The 22,606-nt window shown below is 37.1% G+C and overlaps 2 protein-coding genes across 2 annotated transcripts in view; both read left to right on the forward strand.

Moving 5' to 3' along the window:
• Positions 1-398: 398 nt before the first annotated feature.
• On the forward strand, positions 399-643 carry LOC147913347 (uncharacterized). The gene has a single exon (XM_087418663.1). The coding sequence runs from the start codon at positions 455-457 to the stop codon at positions 641-643; it is 189 nt and encodes a 62-aa protein (XP_087274789.1). The 5' UTR covers positions 399-454.
• A 198-nt stretch (positions 644-841) lies between these two features.
• Positions 842-22,606, forward strand: part of NRG1 (neuregulin 1) — a 119,061-nt gene continuing 97,296 nt past the window's right edge. Inside the window, exon 1 of the mRNA XM_014786324.2 lies at positions 842-1,623. Coding sequence (XP_014641810.1) covers positions 924-1,623 — 700 coding nt within the window. The 5' untranslated portion in view covers positions 842-923. The remainder of the gene's footprint in view (positions 1,624-22,606) is intronic.

Below are 22,606 nucleotides of genomic sequence, written 5' to 3' on the forward strand. Positions count from 1 at the left end.
GCTTCTCTTTGATTTGATGGCCTTTATTCCTTCTAATTGGATAAAATAGGAAGTCACTGGCAGTCCTGTGTTGCTGGGTATACTGATTTTACTCAGACCAGCCAAGCAGCTCCAGAGTGCGGGTAGAGGGTGGGGGTTGGGAGAGGAGGGAGGAAAAAGAAAGAGAGAGAGCGAGAACGTCTTTGGATGAGGAGGGGAAAGAAAGAGAAAGAGACTATGAAGAAGGGAAGAGCCGCAGAGGAAGAAAGTGAATGAGCGCTCAAGAAGGACAAAGAGGAGTGGTTGCGGGGTGGGGGTGGAGGCAGGGCGGGGAGGGGAGTTACCGCCCCTCCTGGCCGCACTCGTCCCTTCAGATCCGTCTGTGATGATACTGTTTGCAGTGATGCTCGGAGGGCAGGCACCTGCTGCTCTGTAATGATTCAGCCTCTTTCAGCCGTCGCGTTAACACAACAGGATGCTGTTGCTACTGTCGCTGCTGCCTCTCCTGCCGCCGCCGCTGCTGCCGCCGCCGCCGCCGCCGCTGATTCTGCTCTTGCTTTTACTTCTCCTGCATGACAGTTGTTTTCTCCATCTAAGCAGACACCAGCTTCAGATGCTCGAGGTGAGAAACGTGCCTTTCAGTTTGGGCTACTGGTTTACTTAATTGACCAACCATCAGCTGGATTTCTATTCTGGCCCCTGTCCTCTTGACTAGCAGGGATGGTTTGGAGAAGCATTTAAAAGAACTACTAAAGTGGCCCAGAAACAGCAGTCAAGAATTACCATATACTTTTATTTGGTAGTTGCTAGGGGCTTTTTTTTCCTTCCTTCCTCCTGAACTCCTCTTGCTTTTGATAATGGCCTTGGACTTGGACGACTTATCGATTTCCCCATGTAAGATGCTGTATCATTTGGTTGGGGGGGGCCCTGCCTGGTAATGGACCATGAGAGAGGCCAGGCCTTCTGGAGGTGAGCCCATGGAGATCTCTTCCCCAGACATGTCTGGGGTAGCTGCAGAGAGGTGCTCCAGCCCCTCCACTCAGCTGAGTACAGACCCATCTCTTGACGGGCTTCCGGCAGCTGAAGACATGCCAGAGACCCAGACTGAAGATGGGAGAACCTCCGGACTCGTGGGCCTGGCAGTTCCCTGCTGTGTCTGCCTGGAAGGCGAGCGCCTGAGAGGTTGCCTCAACTCGGAGAAAATCTGCATTGTCCCCATTCTGGCTTGCCTCGTCAGCCTCTGTCTCTGCATTGCCGGCCTCAAGTGGGTATTTGTGGACAAGATATTTGAGTATGACTCTCCCACTCACCTTGACCCTGGGGGGTTAGGCCAGGACCCTATTATTTCTCTGGATCCAACTGCTGCCTCAGCTGTGTGGGTATCATCTGAGGCATACACTTCACCTGTCTCTAGGGCTCAATCTGACACTGAGGTTCAAGTTACAGTGCAAGTTGACAATGCTGTTGTGTCCTCTGAACCTTCAGCGGTACCCACCCCGAAGAATCGTATTTTTGCCTTTTCTTTCCTGCCGTCCACTGCACCATCCTTCCCGTCACCCACTCGGAGCCCTGAGGTGAGAACACCCAAGTCAGCAACTCAGCCACAAACAACAGAAACTAATCTTCAAACTGCTCCTAAACTTTGTAAGTAGAGAGAGAGATGGTGATGGATAAAAGAAAGGGTGGGTTTGAGATCCTAAAAGGTGTTCTCCAGGGCGTGTAGCTGTTTCCTCTCCTCCTTGTATTTTAATTGCCTGGTTTTGTTGAAGCCTATCATGTGACTGGGATGCTTGGGCTGGCGTTGAAGAGATGAGTAAAAAGATCTTGTAAACTCCTAGTATGAATCAGTGCTCTAACAGAAGCTCGCTCTAGCCAGATGGTTAAATCTGGGGTGGGGGGCCCAAAACTTCAGCGTCTGAGTTAAATTCAATTGATTTCTAATACTTTTTAAAATTAAACATCAGACCATCCTGTATTTTTTATATAAATTTGATTTTCACATAGCAGTGAGTCTGATTTTGTGTCTTTCTTTTTCCACCATAGAGTTCCTATCACCTCTCCCCAGCTTTCTGATACCCTGTGCCTCCCAGCCATCCCAAGCTGCCTGTTCTCTTTCTCCATCTCTTCTTCCTGTTCCTTGAACCACTTCTCCCTGCATTTGTGTTTTAATTGGTTCCTCCAAATATTGCATCAAGTCTTTAGACATTTATGATGCTCACCTCTCGCCAGCGTCAGACTACAACTGTCCTACCTAGATTGTAGTTTCAGTTTCTGAGCACTTATGAGAGGCAGCTTAATTTTGTTCAGAACACAGAATAATTCTGCATGAAAAGATTTTCCCAGATTAGTTTTGTCTTCTGTAATCAAATGTTTAAATAGCTTCCTTGGCCGTTATTAAAAAGTACAGAATACATTAGTAAGCTACGTCGTTTTTTTAGACGTGTGTCATTTCGCCCATCAGATTGCAGCAGCCCAGTTTAATAATCTGTGAGTGAAGAGAGCCCATGCTGTAGAAACAAAACAGAACAATATACTGCTGTTTGTACCTGGTCATTGCAATGCTTTGTAATGGAAAGTTGACAAGGATGAGACCGTGACTAGTCAGATTGTTCTAAACATCAACATATAACGGAGGAGTTTTCTATAGCTTTTTTTTTTTTTTACATTTCTAATTTATTGTTGTTTCTCTATCTTCTATCACTTTTACCATTGATGAATATTTCTTGAGTAGAAAAAAGTAAAAGATCAGAGGATTTGGTTCTTAAAAACGTGTGTAAAATCTCTTAAAGGAGAGTTGAGGATAAGGCTTCTGTGATGAAATACCCTGTTTGCTTCCCTCTAAATGGAAATGAAGAATAAAAAATATCTTTCCCAGACATTACGTTCAGGATGAGGGGGATCCGTGTGTTATAGAAACAGAGAAAAACTTGATTTGGGCTTATGAATCAGGATCATTTTATACACACCAGTTTTAGTGGCAAAGGTTTAAAAAAAAAAAAGAGGCTTGTTTTTCAGGTGTAATTAGGGAAGAACGTCCTTTCTGCAGACACTGCTTTGTATCTTTATCAAATCCCTGAAGCATCATTAAAGGTCTGACAGACATCGCTGCATTCACCGCCTCTTCCCACCTGGCAAAGTGACCGGGAAATAATACCCAGATGAAATGACAGGCTATAAAAAGCAAGTCCAAATCCTGCAAAGAGAAGCAAAATTCACTATGCAGACAAGGTTACTTCTTTGTCTTTATCATTTTCAACTTAAGTCTTTAATTAAAATGTGCCTGAATAGGTCTAGTTGTCCAGAAAAAGAAAGAAGACTCTTTGAAAAACTCTTCAACTAAATTCTATAATTCTGTCCGCGGAAAACAAGCAAACAAAGAAATACCCAGCACATTTTCCTGATCTAGGACCATATCAAAAAGTACGTCGTGACGTTTTGAGAAATTATTTTTTAAGGGCAATTCTTCTAGCAAGTGTTTTAATAGATTACACATTCCATATAGTTTCTTTTCTTTTCGTGTTTCCAAGCCAGAGCATTGATTTTCTGGCATTTGCATTGAGTGGAAAAGATTTACTGCTGCCTAAAAGCATCCTAGGGGCCAGTTCTGGCCAGATGCACAGCTGCAGTGTTCTGAAGTCCATTGGAGAGAAGCCTGGAAAAGCAGTCTGGGAAGTGCTGGTCTCCTGAAAAGTTAGGGGAGAGTGTTAGTTAACACTTTACAGCCTATAGGGTTTTCTGTATGGGAAACTCTGTGTTAATTTTTTGATCTAGTGCCTGAAAACAACAAAAACACTAGTATCCTAAAAATTGTGTTTGTTTTTTTTTTTGGAAAGGGGTTGGTCCAGGGAGCTTTGTTTTCAGAAACTCATAAGTGGTTGTTATTGTTGTTTAACAAGCTTGTAACCATTAACTAAAGGAAAGCAAAAAAAAAAAAAAATTGGAATTAGATTGTCATTTTATAATCTCTTTCACTTTTTTCTTTTCAACTAAGAAAGTATTGCTTAGTCATAGAAAGAACCAGCACTTTCCTTTCATCATGCGTGTTTTTGACATGAACTAAGCTGTCGTGGCGTATATTTTTAAATGACACGATCATATCTGAGACATGTTCTTCAGTGGTTTCAGGACTTTATTCTCCCTTTTCTATCTGTCTCAGCGTTTTCCGCACATTATGCACAGAGCTGTAGCCTTCAAGGTCATAGTCTGTTGAGGGCTAATTGATTCTTCTTTATCCTGGAGCCTGAGAGAGGGGAAGAGAGACAATCCTAGTAATTGTGTCTGCTGTATTATTCCCCAAACCAGTCTGCCTACTGGTATTAGGGTGTTAGTTTATAAATTCTAGAATTACTCCCTTCCTCACTGACTCTTTTAAGATTAAAACATTGTCTCTATTATAATAAAAGGCAAAATATATTAAATCGTCTATAGGTAGAGTGGCTACGTCAGGTTTTCTAAAATGGGTATTTCTTTCATAAGTTGGTATAATTTCATGTTTTCGCCATATTAATCTATGCATACATATAGATCTTAAGAAATCTAAGACAGGGCTGGAAAATATATGTATATATATATTTATATATGTGTATATAAAAAAAATATATATATTTTAATTTCTGAAGTTTTTCTGTGTGTGTTTAGTGGTTTCCTTATCATTATATTGCCATGATAATAGTTAAGTTTTTATTTTTCATTGAGTCACATAATACTTGAACCATTAATTTGTTTTCTTTGCCTGGGCTTTTAGATTTTTCTTACCCTGTATGTATATGGAAAGAACTGACTCTGGGAGATTGCAAACTTAGATTACTAAAGAAAGAGCTGATTAATTAAATTGTAGCCAGAAAACTATGGTGCCATCTTAAAAGAAAATGTATTTCTGGATGGGAAAATGTATTTCTGTCCCTTCCCTGCGTGACAGCAGACTCTCGAGGAGAAGAATGTATTAGTCTTTTCATCTTACGCCAAAGTTGTTTTGCTTTGTCTTAAATCTTTATATTGGGTTGCATGGCAAATCATTGTTACCACAGTGAGAAGATGAATCACTACCACTTGCAAAAGCTCAACATAGTTAATTGAATATGCCAGAGGATTTCTTCCCTTCAATTTAGAAGTGGCATTCATTTTAAGCCCAATAGATTCTTTCAGTACCTTGCGACTGTACTTGTAGGTATTTCAGAAAGGCGATTTCAAATAACTTTTTTTCACTTTAACCATATTTTTTTAAAGCCTAAGATGGTGAAAACTAGAAGAAATGGAAAGATCCTCAATTTGAAACAAAAGGTTTTATAAATTTACACATGAGGAAACCCAGACTCTGAAAGATTTAGTGAAATTCTTTTACTAAAATTCACACAATTCTGAAAGGTTTAGTGACATCCAAAATAGTAGAAAACAGAGTAGTGTCCTGTCTCCCAGAATTTAAATCCACACACTGCTGTTTTCTCCTGGCATCATTTCCCTGTTCTAGAGAGTCATGCTGGAGACGAACTCGGATGGTTTAAGTGGCATCTGACTGACAGTTAAGCAAGGACTTCAAGTAAGACCACTGGTCAAGTGTGTATAGTTCATACTATTAAAATTAAATTTTCTTCTCACTTTCTTGTTTTGCTCTTATTAAATTTTCATTAGTGGCAGTCTTTTCCCTTTTTATTTGATCATCCATATAGTGTTCAGCTTGCTCTTGAAAACGGCTTGGGTGTTCTAGGGTGAGCTCTTTCCTGATATATAGCAGATGGCCCTATGGCTCACCTCTCTCCCGCAAATCCCACTTTGTTTCTCCTTATTCCTTTATGACACCTAAACCAGTTTTCCTCCTTCCCCTGCCTTCCCATCCTCCCAATTATATCTTATGTTTCCAGTGATCCCATTTTGGCTTTATATGTCAATATTTCATTGCATTCTAAGATATCAAAGCATCTTCACCTGTCTTTTCTTTCACATGGAGTTTTATTGCATTTTAATACCAAACGGTATTTACACATATTACAAACAGATATACAAAAAATGTCTCCAGCCAGTGAATAACATACTCGTTGTTATTGGCACAATTAATTCAAACTTTGTCCCTCTTCTTTTCCTTAGTAGATTTCATGCCAGTTTCTCTGCTGACTCTTTTGCCATGTTTGCACATACCAGCATTTCTGCATTCTCAGAAAATCATTGTACCCCAAACCATACATCTTTATTCTTCCTCCTTCTCTTTTCCTTTTCATAACACCTCGTAGTATCCTTTTAAAGCATGAAGGATGAGAGATTTTGTAGATTCAGAAACTGAGGCATAAAAAAGTTTTGACTTATCTAAAGTTAAGCCAGGAGCCCCTGAGAACTAGGAATAAAACTCTTGTCCACTGAATCTATTGAACTTTCTATTCGGGCATAAACGACACCATGTCTACTTTTACACTTATGTTTCCGTTTTTATTATTTTTGTTATACATCGATTCTCTTCCATTATTTCCTCTTTTTCTTCATTTGGTGAATACATATTAAGCACCTACGATGTGCCAGGCACTGTTCTAGATTGGTTATATGGCAATAAAAACAGTAAACGTCCTTGCCCTCATAGAGCTTATGTTCTAATGGATTTTAAGGATCTAGTTGCCCAAGTCAATTTGAGTTTTTTCTTTACTTTCCTTTACATACACTCTCTGAATTCAGCATTTCTCCTCTTTGCTTTCATTTTATTCACATTTTGACTGCCACTCCTGTTCCTCCCCTAGTATATTCCTCTTCTCTATCTATTGAATACTGAACATTTGCCCAGGATTGTCTTTTATCTTAAAGTGACACCAGTCCCACCTCTGCTACCAGCAAGCTGGGTAACTTTGGGTGATTCGTGTTTGGCCTGTAAGGTGCGATTTAAGCAACCATTGAAGTGGTTGGGAAAGTACTATCTGTCTAGTCCTTTAGCAGCACTCTCATAAAATGGAAATATATACATAATTCTTCTAGCATGTAAAGACTGTAAGATTATTTTCAGACTCTAGAAAGCTGATAGCTGTAAATAATTTTGTTTTTATTTTTTGGTCATGTTTTCTATTTATCATTTTGGCTTATCAGACAAGAATATTAAAATATTCCCAAGGGTTTTTAGTTTCACTGTCCAGAGAAAGGCTAGAATCTGCCAATAAGTTATTTAGTTCTCAAACTGAATAAAAACTTGGGTTCATATGCCATTCACATGAAGAGTGATTGAGTAGAATGGATTTGAGTTAATCATCACTTGTTGCAGTGTTTACTGCAGTGAATTTAATCCACTGGTGTGTGTATGTGTGTGTAATCATTCAAAGTTTATTTCTGAATAATATAATTGATATTCTCTAATAATTATATGTCGAACATTTGTAGAGATTATCTGAGTGACTTCCAAAATGAGGAAATTCAGATCTGGAAAAAAGAAATGACTTGCCCAGCGTCACTACAGCTAATTTGTGTCAGTGCTGAGACTAAAACTGAAATGATCCTTTTCTTTGCTACATCTTGCTTTTTTTTCCAAACTGTTTTTAGCATTTTTATTCAAATAGGATATATTATCTTAATTTAAATGATCTTGATTTTTCTGTTTATTATTTAAATCCTAATTAGTAAAACTGCCATCACTCCGTCGTAGCTGTCTTCTTTAGAGAAGAGAATTTTGCCTCTTTGCTTTTGATCAGTATAGGACACCCCTCTGGAATGGAGGTGGACATTCCTCTCCCAGTAACGTAGTATATGGGAGAATTTTTTAACAATCAAAGTTATCCTAACTGAAGTGTGCTACTTATTTGGAAAGAATTTAATTTCTTCTTAATGGAAATATTCAAGCAGGGACAGTGTTGAGGGAGATTCGTGTTCCATGCAGATTATTAAATATATTTACCTCTAAAGTCTCTTACAGCTCTGAGTCTCTCAGTCTCTTATCCTAGGGCATTAGCTTTCCAGTTGGGCAGACTTGAATTTTAAATCCTATCTGCCTTTCTTCATGGCTTTGAGCAAGTTAGATCATCCCTCTGAATCTGTTTCCTCATTTATATATGAGAATAGTATTATGCATCTCTTGGGGCTGTTTGGGGGATTAAATGAGATATTGGAGAATACCAAGTCCTAGGAATGAAGCATAGTAAATTGGAAACCAGGACCAATTTTCTCCCTCATTCTCATTTTTTTTTTTTGTGAGGAAGACCAGCCCTGAGCTAACATCCAATGCCAATCCTCCTCTTTTTGCTGAGGACGATTGGCCCTGCGCTAACATCTGTGCCTGTCTTCCTCTACTTTTTATTTGGGATGCCGCCACAGCATGGCTTGACAAGCGCTGTGTTGTGCGTGCCCAGGATCCGAACCCGTGAACCCTGGGCTGCCAAAGTGGAGCGCACACACTTACCCGCTGCGCCACTGGGTCGGCCTCTCCCTCATTCTATCTTTGACCTTACTCTTCACTTTATTCTCTTCCTCCTTCAATCTTGGCAGAGTGGTTTTGTAACAAAGTTGGGAGAATAAGTTTGGGAGTTTGAGAAAGCCTGTGAAAAACTTAGAAGTAAGGTAAGAGTTGAAGAGGCATGGTGAGGTGAAAATTGTACTGGAAACTTGACATCAGATCTCCGCTCTACCACTTATAAGCAAATGACTTGGAGTAACCACTTATAAGCAAATGACTTGGAGTAAATCACTTCATGACTTGAGATTTAGTCTTGACACCCAAACGGATGGGGACGTCAATACCTAAAGCTCTCACGAGATTGTGTTAGGATAAAATAAGTTACTCTTTGTGAGAACAGTACTTGATATTAGGACAAGGCTTAAGCAATGTTAACTTCCTTCTTTTCCTTCCTCTCTATCAGGGTTCATATTTACATGCATTCACAAGTGTTAATTGTGAATTTATTCTTAGGAACAAATTGTAGGGAGTCTTAACAGGTGAGTTACTTTGTTAGGTCTTAGAATGATATAGAACTTTACTAATTTCTTGAACCCTAGTACCTTAAAAAGAGTGATTTTTTCCCCCCATAAAAGTTGGCTATAATATATAGATTATTACTCTTTGGGTAATGTCCAGAAATCACAGTATGAGGGGCTTTCTTATAGGCAGAATGATAAGGCATTACTTGTAAGAAAGGAAAAGACAGGTGGTAACTAAAATTGTAGTTGTCAAGGAAGTACCTTCTATGGGAAAATTGGGATAATGGAAAGGAATCCATAGTTTAGATGTAGTGCACCAGAGGAGTTGGGCCGAAAAGATTATTAATCCTTCTTGATTTAAATGAAAATTATGTTCACCCAACTCTTTTCATTATTCCAAACTGGGATTTCCAGACCCCAGAAGATAGGAATTAAGCTGTTTTCAGCATTTCACAAAACCCACAGAAATAACCGTATACATAGAATAATTTTACATGAGCCAAATCAAATGTAGAAGTTCTTTTAATTTAGTTAAAAATATTATATATGTAATATATTTATCTTTCATATACATAATATCCTAAATAAAAGGGGAAATGATTTGATGATTACTTAACAAAGAAAATTGAGTAAATAAAATTATTTAAAGTGTAGAGCAAAAGGTTGTTTATCAATAAGTTTAAAAACAAAAACAAAACTTTAGTCCCATATCTAATTGCTAGAGGCTTGTAAAAAATAAAAGAAAAAAAATTGGTATTCAAGTAGAGAATAATTGTACCTTAAATATATATGGAGATTCTGTTACAGTGAACTTGAAATGAAATCTTGTTAGCTGGATTATTGGTCACAATCGTATGAAAAGAAAAAAACAAACAGTGCTGTTCTGGATATCCGCACTTAAAGGGGCTTTGATATTTTTGTTGTACATCTAATGATTTTTCTTGCATAGTGATGTAATTTGTAAGAGCTTGTCATTTACAAAAATGTATAGTAATCAGCATAATATATGTGTTTACATTTATTGTTTAATGTAGAAATAGAAATATTTGAAAACTTTTATGCTTTGGTCATCTTGATTCTTATTAATTCAAGTATAACAGATTTACTGCAGAAATTTAACTCTGAATCAATATTGGAGCAATGAGGCAGCCACTTCTAAGGAGAAAATATTTGATGACAATCTAGGGTAGATTTTACCTGGGTATAGTCTTTTCTGATTGTGCAATGGAAATAAGCTGATAGACCCAATAAAATTTGATGTAATATAATGGAACGCTACTTAAATTAAAGCATTTTTTATTTTTCATCAAGAATATGGTGTGACAAGACGACACTTGATTTACTATAATTTTCAGTGGTATGCACTGGAGTGTTTGAATTGCCTTTCTTGAGGTGATGTTATCCCAGCCAAAGGGAGAATTTATGAACTCAATTTTAAGCAAAAGTTGGTATAGAATTTAATACTCATAAAATCCTCTAATAAAAAAGTCTCCTCCATAAATCATTTTATTTTAAAAACTCATAATTTAAAATTAAAACCAAATGTCCATATATTTATATGCATTTGGAAGAAGAGGAGAGCAACACTGAAGACAATGATAGTTGCCACTAGAAAGAAAACTTAATTAATAGGCAAAGACACTAGAACTCTCAACATAGGTAACTTTGGTACCTATGTTGGTACCACATGTTGGTATCAGATGTTGATATAATTTTATTTCTCCAGTTTTCCTCCCTTTTCCTTCTCCTTATTTCTTTCTTACTTGCTAGCCACAGTTACTTCTCTCTTTAGTTCACTGTTTCATACCCCACCATTCCTTCTCCAGTGATCTCACCGCACGTTCCTCCTCAGGTCTGAAGCCCCTGTCCTGCAGCATCAGAGGTTATGGAGCCCATGGCCCAGACCTGTGGTTTCTCACTGGTTGGGTTGGGGGAGAGAGTGAGTGAGACCTTAACCGCGGTCTTGACCACGATTAGCCTGATGACTTTCAATGTTGCCTCTTCCTTTGCTAAGTAACAGGAAGTATTTGTTTTATGAAATATGTTGGTGTCATGCAATAAAAGCTTCATAAATAAATGGAATGATCTAAGGACGGTGGAATTGAACTCTTGTTAGCATCTGTTTGTAATCCCTTGGTGGAGCTTCCTGAGTCATAATTGCTTGCTCTTCTGGGAGCAAAAGGAATCAGTAACCATTGATTGTTACATGATGCTAAGTATTGCCTACAAAGCCAATCTTAAGGATGATTAGTGGCAGCATTCAGAGTTACAACTCTGATCTCTCCTCACTATAATCCTGGATTTTTAGTTTTTCCAATCAAACAACTCTTACTATTTTTCAAAGAGAAGAGAAACAACAATGTCGTGTAGTCTGTGAAGACTGGTTTACATAGAAAACTAAAAATTATATAAAATAATCACTTCAGTCTTTTTATCTTTACACTTCAATGGCAACAGGGAGATATCTAAATTAACCCCTGCCCAGGAGGTTCAGTTTCACATGACTGTGATCCTATAATTTTAGTTGATCTGCACTATGGAACCTGAGGTAGACACAGTCAGTGACCTACGTATGCCCCACCTATTCAGTAAACTATACATGAAAACGTTGGGATCAATACTTTGACTTCTCAAAATCTTTGGGAAATTAATTGTTCCAGATTGCTGAGTTTTCTAAGTAGCTGATGATTTGTCACCTTGAAACTTTAATTTTATCCATTTTGGATTGAAATCTTTTAATAATCTGTGCTACTCATCAATTTATTGAATATAGGATCTTCATAATGTCAAGTATTGTGATGTCTTGAGGACATAGTGGCTTATAACTTTCTTGAATATTGTGATCTCATTAGGCCATATTGAGTTATATCAGGAATTCTAATCCCAGACCGATATATATTTTGAATGTGTGCTAGGTTATTGCATAATCACAATTAGAATTTCAGAGCTTTAAGGTATCATAGTGGTGGTCTAGTGGTTAAGATTCTCTTACCACCGTGGCCTGGGTTCGTTTCCTGGTCAGGGAACCACTCCACTCGTTGGTCAGTTGTCGCACTGGGGCAGCTGCATGGTATGATGTGCCATACTGGGGCAGCTGCTGTGATGCTGAAAGCTATGCCACTGGTATTTCAAATACCATCAGGGTCACCCATGGTGGACAGATTCCAGCAGAGCTTCCAGACTAAGGCAGACTAGGAAGACGGACATGGCTACCCACTTCTGAAAAAATTGACCATGAAAACACTTTGAATAGCAGCAGAACATTGTCTGATAGACTGCCAGAAGGTGAGAGGATGGTGCAGAAAGACAGGGTAGGGTTCTGCTCTGCTGTACACAGGGTCGCTAGAAGCCAGAATACACTTGATGGCACTAACAACAACAACAAGTCGTCATAGAGACAATTTAAGTCAAATCTTTTCTTTTAGGACAGAGGAAGAGGCTCAAAGATGTTAAATTTATTGCCATAGATCACATAGAACCAGAAAATTTTGATGATATTTTTATGTGTTCCATGCTTTCAGCTTCCAAGTCACTTGGCAATCAGTATATATTAATTAAATAGTTTTTCACACTCCTTTTAATTTACAGTTCCGATCTCCCATGAGGTTTATAAATCATATAAATGTAAATATTTATATTTATATTAATGTAAACATTTATATAAACATAAACATTTATATGAAGGATAAAATATCTCTGAGTGAGGTTCTCTTTTTGAGCGAATGCATAAGCTTTGGTGGCATATTTTTTGCTCATCAAACCCAGCTCTTCCTGTGTTCTGGATCAGCAGAGTCAGGATGAGAGGTGAATCACAGATGAAGGAGAAAACTAACTACTTGGTTCTCTTGATCCTTACATTTAGAGGGCCTGTGTTTAATTCCCAGATGTTTTGTTTGTTACTTGTTACTCCTTCCATAATATGTAGAATGGGGATAATGAATCTTTAGACATTGATCATAGCATCTAAGAGGAAACTATTTTTTGAACATATGAACTCTACAAAGTTAGTCAATGTGCATTATTGAATCTGTTGAAAAACTGATATGAGAAATCTTATGATTCATAAAATGGAAATTACTTCCATTTCATTTCTTGAGTCCACCATAGCCAATATTGAGAAAATGGTTAGTATTGTCTCGTAAACTCTTGTCTGGTATTTAGGGCCCTACAGCAGAACCCCAAACTTCCCATCTAGCCTAACTCCATTTGCCTCCTCAACCATGTGGACCATGTTCTAGCCAAGTGAGACTCTACCTGCAATATTATTTTATTTCTCTCCTCCATTCTTTTGCTCATTCTATTGATTCTACCATAAATGTTCTCTTGCCGCAATCTCTACCTTCTCAAATTCTGCTCAGGCCTCAAGACTCACCTTCCAAATCAGATGTGAACCCTTTTTCCTGTAGATCCCCATAGCACGTTGTTGGTGCCTTGTCAAGGTACTTACCACTTTCTCACTTGTGATGTTCTTATTGGATACTTGCTTATAGCTTATACTAGTCTGAAAATTTCCTGAGACCTAGAGTTACAGCCAATTCATTTTTGTGCCCTGTACAGTGTCTAGCAAAATATTTTATGTGAACTAGTTGTCCCATTTGCATATTTTTGGAATGAAAATTGAGGTTCGTCAAGACTGATTTGCTTATGGCAGCACAGGAAGGAAGAAAATGATCTGAAACCATATCTTAAATTTCTGGAATTTTAATTTGGAGGAATTCAATATAGAGTTTGGTCATTACTCACACTTTATTGAGACATGATTCTGGGCCCTTTAATAGATGATTACAAACCTGTATGTGTAGCATCATCTTATGTATACATATTCTCCTGAAAAATTCACATCCTGAGGTATAAGAGACTTTAAGCTATAAGGAATTTTATTTCATGAGAGTGTAGTGACTAAGAGCACACACTTTGGACCCAGATTGTGTGGGTTCGAATCCAAGCTCTGTCTCTGGCTGTGTGACAGTACAAGTTACATAAACTGTCTGTGCCATAATTTCCTTGTCTGTGAAATGGTGGCAATAATTGTACCTTCGTCATGAGGGTGTTATGAGGATCAAATGAGTTAATGTACATAAAGCATTTGAATTAGTCCCTGGCACATAAGCACTATTTAAGCATGAGTTCTTTTAATTAAATCACATTTCCTTGAATTTCAAATATGATACCTTGCTGTTGCTACAATAGGCTTGAAGAAAAGGACAGGAATTCCAAGGGACATATTGGCAAAGATGTGGATATGCTACATTTTGATTTGGTTTGTTTATGTGGTTTTTGCTCTGTGTGGTTTGTGTTACCATCATGTCTGCATTGTTCTCAGGAATTAGAAGGAGAGCTGAGAAAGAAAATCATCAGCCCACTGTCAGCCAGAAATAGAGCTACGTGGTTTAGATGGTTTGAGAGAAAAGGCCGTCCTCACTGGCAAAATGCCATCTATTGGTATTGCTGCGGACAATCATATGTGTGCATACTTAAATTTATTGCTGTGACTTCTTACTTTGCCATAAAATGGTACACAGGTCCATAAGGAGACAATGAAGTTCCCTTAGTTGTTGAAGAACAATTGCAAAAGCTTTGAATTCCATAATACTATCATTTTAGCAAGGCAGAAATCTACTCATTATACAGATGTAGTCAATAAATTATGTGATGATTGGTGCTGTCCATGATGAGATAACAGTGATTTGGAAGTATCTGAATTTTATTAAACAGGATCACAGCAGAACCATTGACATTTTTAAAGATACAAGAGCTCTTACAGATAAGCTAGTCAAAATATTTTACTTTACTCCTGAGGAAACCAAGAAACAGAAATGTGAAAGGATTGGGCCTTAAGTATTTTAATAGTTAGGAAGAAACAGAGACTGGTCTAAAAAATGGGGATGCCACCTCATTGTGCTTTTTTTCAATATCCCATGCTGCTTTACATAAATCAGATAATTTTTTAGAGCTGGAAGAAATTTTTTCCCATCTTTCCATATTCTTTATTGAGTGCCTACTCAATAGGCTTTGTTCCAGGAGTTTATCTCTAAAGGGAGAAAATAGACAAAAGAATGAAAAGTAGGTAAACCGTGTACTCTTTTAGAGGGTGGTAAGTTGTATGGAGAAAACAGCCACTGGAAGGTGCTCAAAGTGCTGAGGGAGAAGCCTGGTGATTTTAAATAGAATGATCAGCATAGGCTGCATCAAGAAGGTAGCAGTTAATGAAAGACTTGACAGAGGATACTTCGTTAAATTTAGGGATAAAGGAAACAGGGTGGGCGTTGAAAGATATGTACGATTCTCTTGGGTGTAGATATTTCAGGTGAAAGGAAGGGCATTACTAGAGCCCAGAGCGAAATGGGCGTGTTAGGCACATAGTGAGTAGGCCAGTTTGATTGGCATGAAGGGATTTGTTGATAACCCAGCGTTTATTAAACGTGCATTGTGTGCTCGGTATTTTACATGTATTATCCAATTTTCACAAAAAAACATGTGCTGGGTACTGTTATTGTCCCTTTTTTAGAAGAAACTAATGAAGCAGAAGAAACTGATGGTCCAGACATTGAAATAATAAGAATGATGATGGTGATCATAATCTGAATGGTGCATGAGAGAGTGGGAAGAAAAGCATAAGTGTAGGAGACACTATGAAGAAAGAATCCACAGGACTAATTGAATGTGGGGAAGGAAGGGAATGATTTTGCACATATTAGTGAGTTAGTGGTTGTTAAATTAATGAATTTCTGAATAACAAGATCATGCACTTATTCAACCTGTATTTATTGTGTTCTGTGAAGTCTTTATGTATTTATTAATGTACAGAATCAGTAGATTTATGAGAGGAAGTAACTTGTGCTCCAGTTTCCAGGAAGCATTCATTGCTTCTTCCTGACAGGGGCACTCAATTAAATAATATTAATTGTTCTTCCCCTGGTGTTATATAAAAATTAAAATTGATAGAATACAGAACTTAAAGGCATTTTTACTTTACTTTTTATTGACGTTATTCATTGTTGCTGATGAATCAAAATCCTTTTGGGATGTATAGCCTCTTTAATAAGCACCAGTAATTTATATACTGAGATTTATTTTGATATGGAAGTTACATATGGAATTACATATTGAATTTGTGGTTAGCCCATTCTAGTATACAGTCTCTGTGTAGTATATTCTTAGCATATTACTTAGCATTACAAATTCTTTTGTGTTGGTGATGCTGTGTGTGAATTCTCAGCTTGTAATTATACAATTATTACAAAAAGCACACAGAAAATAGTATTCCTACAAAATCATTGTTAATCTTTTTTTTCCTTTTTTCATGGAATATTCAAACAAAGCTATATATTCATTCAATTCCACAAGTTAGTTCATTCAATTTGTTCAAAATATGAGCTCTGAAGTACTACAGTTAATATAAGATATTTGGCAGACTATTAATAATAACATTCTCAATTTGTAGCTCTTTCATCCATGTAATTTTAGTGATATATGTACTATGTTCCAGAGAGAGGAATATTTCAAGATTAAAGAGGCAATCAGTATGTTGATGCATTTATTCAGTTTTTCAAATCTGGTGAACAGAAAGAGGCAGGATAATTTCTACTCACACAGTTCAAAAACAAGCCATTGATACTGGAGGTATCACACACAGCATGACAGCAGATATACAGTTAATGGTAGAAACATTTCCTGATTTAGTTGTTTATTTAAAACAGTGATTCTTAAGTTAATATTATAAGGCAAGTTATTATTTTTAGAATCAGTAAAAAGACGTACAATGAAAATACTTCTAGTGATTAAAACATCGTGTAAAAAGAAAAAACTTGAGCAAGAAGTTGAATATACTATTTTAATGTGGTTAGAATATTTAATATTTTCTATTCAAAGATACTTTCCCATTTGAATTAAAATTTATGCAGTGATGCAAAAATTCCAATTTTTATTCCTTCTTGCCTGCTGTCTGATCTTGATCTTGTGTTTCTTGAAAGGGAACTTCTTTTGTAAACAATTCTTTTACTTTTGCATCAAAATTCCTTAGTGTCCAAACAGTACTTTAAAGAGAAAGCTGAATTTCTCCATTTTAGCTTAGAAATTAGGATTTAGTTCTACTTCTCTCCCCTTTAGCATATTGAGTGTGTAAACTTCGTAAACTTATGGGTACTCTGTTGCAAAATCCCATGTTCAGATGAATGTGGGGCAGAAATCAGAGACTGTTCTTTAGCATTTCCAAGTCTGCCCTCTTGTGCCCTCCTTCTGAGAAGAAATGGAAATCACCAGTAACCCCAAGTGAAAAACCCCTCTAGGAACAATACACGAAAGGATTCAATTTGGATCCATTGACTGTCATCTTTGGTTTTCAAACTTGAAAATAGAAGCAACATTTTCATATTTTTCAAGGAAAAAAATGAGAGCCTGGTGTCCTGTCCCTATTGTATCACTTCCAGTTTGCCCTGAACTGACTTAATTCAGAAGCCCTGGAAACACCACCCAAATTCTAGGTTGATTATTATTCAGTTTATTTTTGTTCGTCTAGGGTGTGAAGATCAAAACGACAGTATCTATTTTTTATGAATTTAGTCAAATTGGTGAAAAGTAGAATTTCCAATGGAAACATACTGATAAATGTAATTTCTTTATCATATATTAAATCTATTCCTGCTTCTAATACTGTGTATTTGTGAAGATGCAGTAAGTGCTTGCTGGAAAGATGCTTTTAACTAGAGCAAAGACTTAGAATTCACTGGTCTTTTCTTTTCTTACCCTATTTGATCATTTATAAGATCTTCTCTCATCCTTAATCATTAAAACTGACTGACTGATTTTGATGACTGACACATTAGACTATTGCGAAGCAATTATCAGTCCCGAAATGCATTTGCCTCTGAATTTTTTATAAAAAGTCCTCCTGACATTTTCCCACAGACAATGACGACGGTGAGAAGGAAGTAGAGGCTTCTATGCTGCTCTTTTAAAATGTGGGGTCTTGGTTCAAGGTCCACATTCCTCTCCCTCAACTATTTAATCCCTGGGAAGAGTCTCAGCCAGGATTTCCTGGTAGGATTTATTGTGCTTTATGTTGTCAACAGAGTGTTTTCTCCAGCTGAGCTCGTGGAAATAATCCAGTTTAGATCACTAATGGGTCCCAATCAGAAAAATATGAGTGTAGGTGATTGAAGTGTCAGGGTTGTGTTGGCCGCCTTGGCTATGTGCCAACTGGGACTGAAATCGTGGGATGAGTATTCCTGTTTGAGAGACTCCTGGGTTACAGGCTTCACCACACAGCTGTCTCACCTGGCGTATTGGGACTGCTTCTTGATTTATGCATGCGAGAGACACAGTAAAATCTCAGATCATATTTTGGCCCAGTTAATTATACCAAGCGTTATTCTCATATTTTGTGTGTTTATTTTTTAGTTTCCATAGCAAAACTTCTTTGTTTAATTTCTGTACTATAAGATTTCTGCTGTTTTGAGGAAATAGGAGGTATCTGCTTCTCTGTAAGCATTGCTGACTCTGACAAATCTACAACTGGAGTTTAGAAACAGAAAAAGGAGAAGACACTGGTGTCAATAGCCCTTATTATTATAATCAGTATGGATCCAACTTCTGCTAGCCACAATAAAGTCCTTTTTTTCCCTTTCATTTAATAAGTTTTCTTTGGGTTATGTAGAATAGAATTCTTTCCTTAATATTTGTTGATAAAGAATATTATATAAACATATTTGTAAGCAAATAAAGTATCCAAGGCTTGCAAGGCAGAGTGTACTGCAGACGTATATGGAAACTCAAGTGATATTTTTTTTTAATTTTTTTTTCCCCCCAAGGCCCCAGTAGGTAGTTGTATGTCACAGCTGCACATCCTTCTAGTTGCTGTACGTGGGACGCGGCCTCAGCATGGCCGGAGAAGCGGTGCGTCGGTGCGCGCCCGGGATCCGAACCCGGGCCGCCAGCAGCGGAGCGCGCGCACTTAACCGCTAAGCCACGGGGCCGGCCCTCAAGTGATATTTTGACAGCTAAATCCTTTCTGGGAATTACTTGCTTAAGCCTCAAAATATCCCTACTGTCATACTGCTTAATTTACATTGTTCTAGATGTTCATTATCCAATTCCCTTTCACATTGAGGATGAGACTGATAAAGGGCCAACATGAAAATTATAGGGAAAAAAGGCAGAAAGCAAAAGATAGAATAAGGCATGTTTACCACATGGTGTTTTTGTCAATTGTATTGATTTGACTCGTTCATAATGTCTCAGATGTGTTAAATCTTGGACAAACATCTTTTGGTGTTTCCTTCATGATGAGATTTACTCCAGCCCTCCCACCCCTTGTTCCTGGGCCCAAAAGGAAATAACGAAAGAGTTCTATGGCTTAGTAAATCCCATGTTCCATAAATATAGAAAACTGTGCATATGGACACCTGAAAAAGAAAATAGCCAAGAATACTGAAAACTACATTTATTTTGAATTGTTCAGGATGTTTAAAACCTATGGCTGTGTCCAGAAAGAACTAGATCAGATGATTAAAGTCAGATTGGAGTCTGGCATTTGGAGTTAAGCAGCTTTTCTCTGCCGTGTACTGACATTTGAGTTAATAGAGTGGTTTCTAATGGATTTCTTTAAAATATTACACTTCATCTGATATTTGGTTAAAAAATATTTTATTACTTTAGAGAAATGATTGAAGTGGGTCTTATTGGGTCAAGGCTTTCAAAATCCATAGTTTTGCCTCATGGCATGTGCTGAAACAGTGAAGTCTGATTTTCCTAGCCAGATTGAACCCTAAGCCTGCCATTTGGAAATAGTGTTTATTGTTTCTTTTATTCTTATATTAGAAAGGGTTGGAAAAGTGAAAATTGTGAAAGAAAGAAAGACACATAATATATTGTTGTCTCTCGTCCCTATCCCATGGAGTTATGTGTAAGTATTTACCAAAATGATATCTAGATGTATATTCAATTTCATCTCTTAATTTTAAAAACTTAATATTATCTTATGAGCATTTTTACGTCATTAAATTTTCCAACACCTGAACTTTTTATGCTTGATTTATTATGGAGCCCAGTATTCCTGTTGATTTTGAAAGATTTTCTTTTTTAATTAAAACATTTTTGAAGCTCCTTCTCTTCTGCCTTGCTCTACTAATCATGCCACAGAACCCAGCACAAGCTCGAGCTGCCTGGCCCATTGGATCAGTGCAGGTGTGCTCAGCGTTTGTGGTGAGGGGATTTTGAGGTTGACCTGCATTCTAGTTTGAGGTCCAAGAAGAGAGGAAGAGTTGGAAGCTGTAAAGTCATTCAATTTTGAGCCAACAAAAGTGCTTCCAAACACAGTCCACAGTCTTCCCTTACTTTTCTTCAGCTGCTCAGGCTTCTCCTTCCCCTCCATATGCTGCTAAGACAATGACTATACGGGCTGTTAGCGATATTTTTGGAATTATTTCATTCTTATCCATCACCCCATCCCCACCTCCACCCTCCCACTCCCATCACAACTTGACATCTCTGAAAACAGGAAAACATATCAAGGAATTAGAAGTTGTAAATGTTATGCATGCAGAAAGAGTGAAAAATCAATGAATTTAATGAAGTTAAAATTTTTTGAGTATCATTTAAAAATATTGAAGTACTTTGACATATATTACCTCGTAGCACATAGAGAGGGCTCAGAGAGCATTTGCTGAGTGAGTGACCCCTGACCAAGCTGTTTATCCCATGAGAGAGTGGAGGCCCAGCAAGGTTCTGTGGTTTGCCTAAAATCATACATCCCACAATGAGGGAGGGCAGCCTAGGCCCAGACTTTCTGTCGCTCCAAGAATTAGGACAGTTAAAGGAGCCTAGCAATGACAATACACTTAGGAAGCTTTTGCTGTTTAATTATTGTTCCTTCTCCCATGACCACTATATTCGTGGGTTTATTTTTATGCTGCTTTATTCTTAAGCAAATTAAAAAGAAAAATCATCCTTGAATGTTTCTGGTTCAACTCTTTTGACTAGTGGATGTTGGAAGGGAGCTCAGTGACAAAGGCCAGGGATTATTTTGCTTTCCTTCGCCTCTTCCTTTGTTCATCCTCATCATGTTACAATGCATTCTGTTTTGGGATTCCTTCTGCTTTTTGCAAGATTGACATGTAACGCCTTATCCGGAAATGCAAAGGCTGATTTGATGAGGGACTTCTTTGTTCCAGGTATCTTGCATCAGAGAGTCTTTATAACAAATGAGAGGGGTGGATTATGGGTTTCCTGGAGATAAGTTTAAGTCTACACTATAGGGAAAATCTTGCCTTAATTAATTAAAGCTCAAATGGAATATATGGAATATAGTCATCTTCATAATCAACAAGATGAATTTCATCTTAAAATGCTTAAAAATGTTAAGCAGCATACACACACATACAGACATATACACACATTACCAATTTCTTGATATCTTTTTCTTGTTTTGATTAAATATAGAGAAAATCCTAAAAGCGGAAATTAATAGTGTCAACATTTCATGGATTCCTAAAGAATGAGTGTTTTAAGATGGACTCTCTGAAATCTTTCTATAAATAAGTTTAAAGAGCTTTTATTTAAACAACAATTTGGTTAGTTAATTTGATAAAAACAAACTAATGTGACATAAACATGTTTATGGGATTAGGAAGTCATTATATACGGTTGAAGTGAAGAGAAAAGATACTGGTTTGCATGCTACTTTTCCAAACTGCCTTTTGGCACCAAGTTGTGCTTGATAGAGGTGTCTTGTCACGTTCTTTCTGAATTAAGTCCTCATGTGCTTGCCTTGAACCTAGCACCATTCTTTCTATCCCCTATTTCAATATATGATTTTCATCTCCTACTTATTTTTATGGTCAAGCATTTTTTATTCACTGCTTCTAACATCTTTTTTTTCTTCACATTGATCTCATTACTCTGCTGTTCTATCTGTGTTCCTTCAGTGTGAGAATATCCCACGTGAAAAATATCGGAGACCCTGGAATCCCCAAATTCTACATTAGACAAATTAGTCTACATTTATGTTACTGTTTATAATAGCAACATTCTGTAAATAATCCAAATGTCTACCATTTATTCGTTAAATAAGTTATGGTATGTTATAGAATGGATATTTGTGTAGTCAAAAAATAAATTCACATAGGTACATACTAGATGACATGGTATGTTTTTAATTTAAAAAATGGTTTATTTTACTTACATAGTGTCTTTCATCTGAAGATCAAAAAACATTTTGCAATATTGACCTTCAGCACCACTTTTCTGTTATCTTCATTAAAATAATAATAAAAATAATAACAGCTATTATTATGATGATTATTATTATGCTCTCTGAGCACAGTTATTATTATGCTGTCTGAGGTAGTTAGCCCAGGGAAGCTAGTGAAATGAGCTGGCAAAGTAACCAAGTATTCCTGATGCCTTCTCTCCCCCTCTTCATAGGTTGTGGATCCAAAGAACTCTTTTTTCCTTTTTTAACTAGCCACAAATGGTAAAGTAATTATTTGTTTTATAAAACTAGAAAGTGCAAATTATTCTCACTGAACTTAAAAGTTAAAACTGAATTGTGTTTAAGGATAAGCATCCACTATGACCATAGTATTTACACATATAATTAAAACAAATAACAAATAAAAAACATATCTTTTAAGTGGTTTAGTGTCAGACAGACTACAAAGCAAATTATTCTAATACAACCAGGTAATCTCAGCAACTGAGCAGATACCGCCCATCTAGTTATTATGATTTGATCATGTATCAACTATGCAAAGTA

The sequence above is a fragment of the Ceratotherium simum genome, chromosome 28 (genome assembly GCF_057802395.1).
Source record: "Ceratotherium simum simum isolate JZ-2026a chromosome 28, ASM5780239v1, whole genome shotgun sequence".
In the NCBI taxonomy this organism is placed as follows: domain Eukaryota; kingdom Metazoa; phylum Chordata; class Mammalia; order Perissodactyla; family Rhinocerotidae; genus Ceratotherium; species Ceratotherium simum.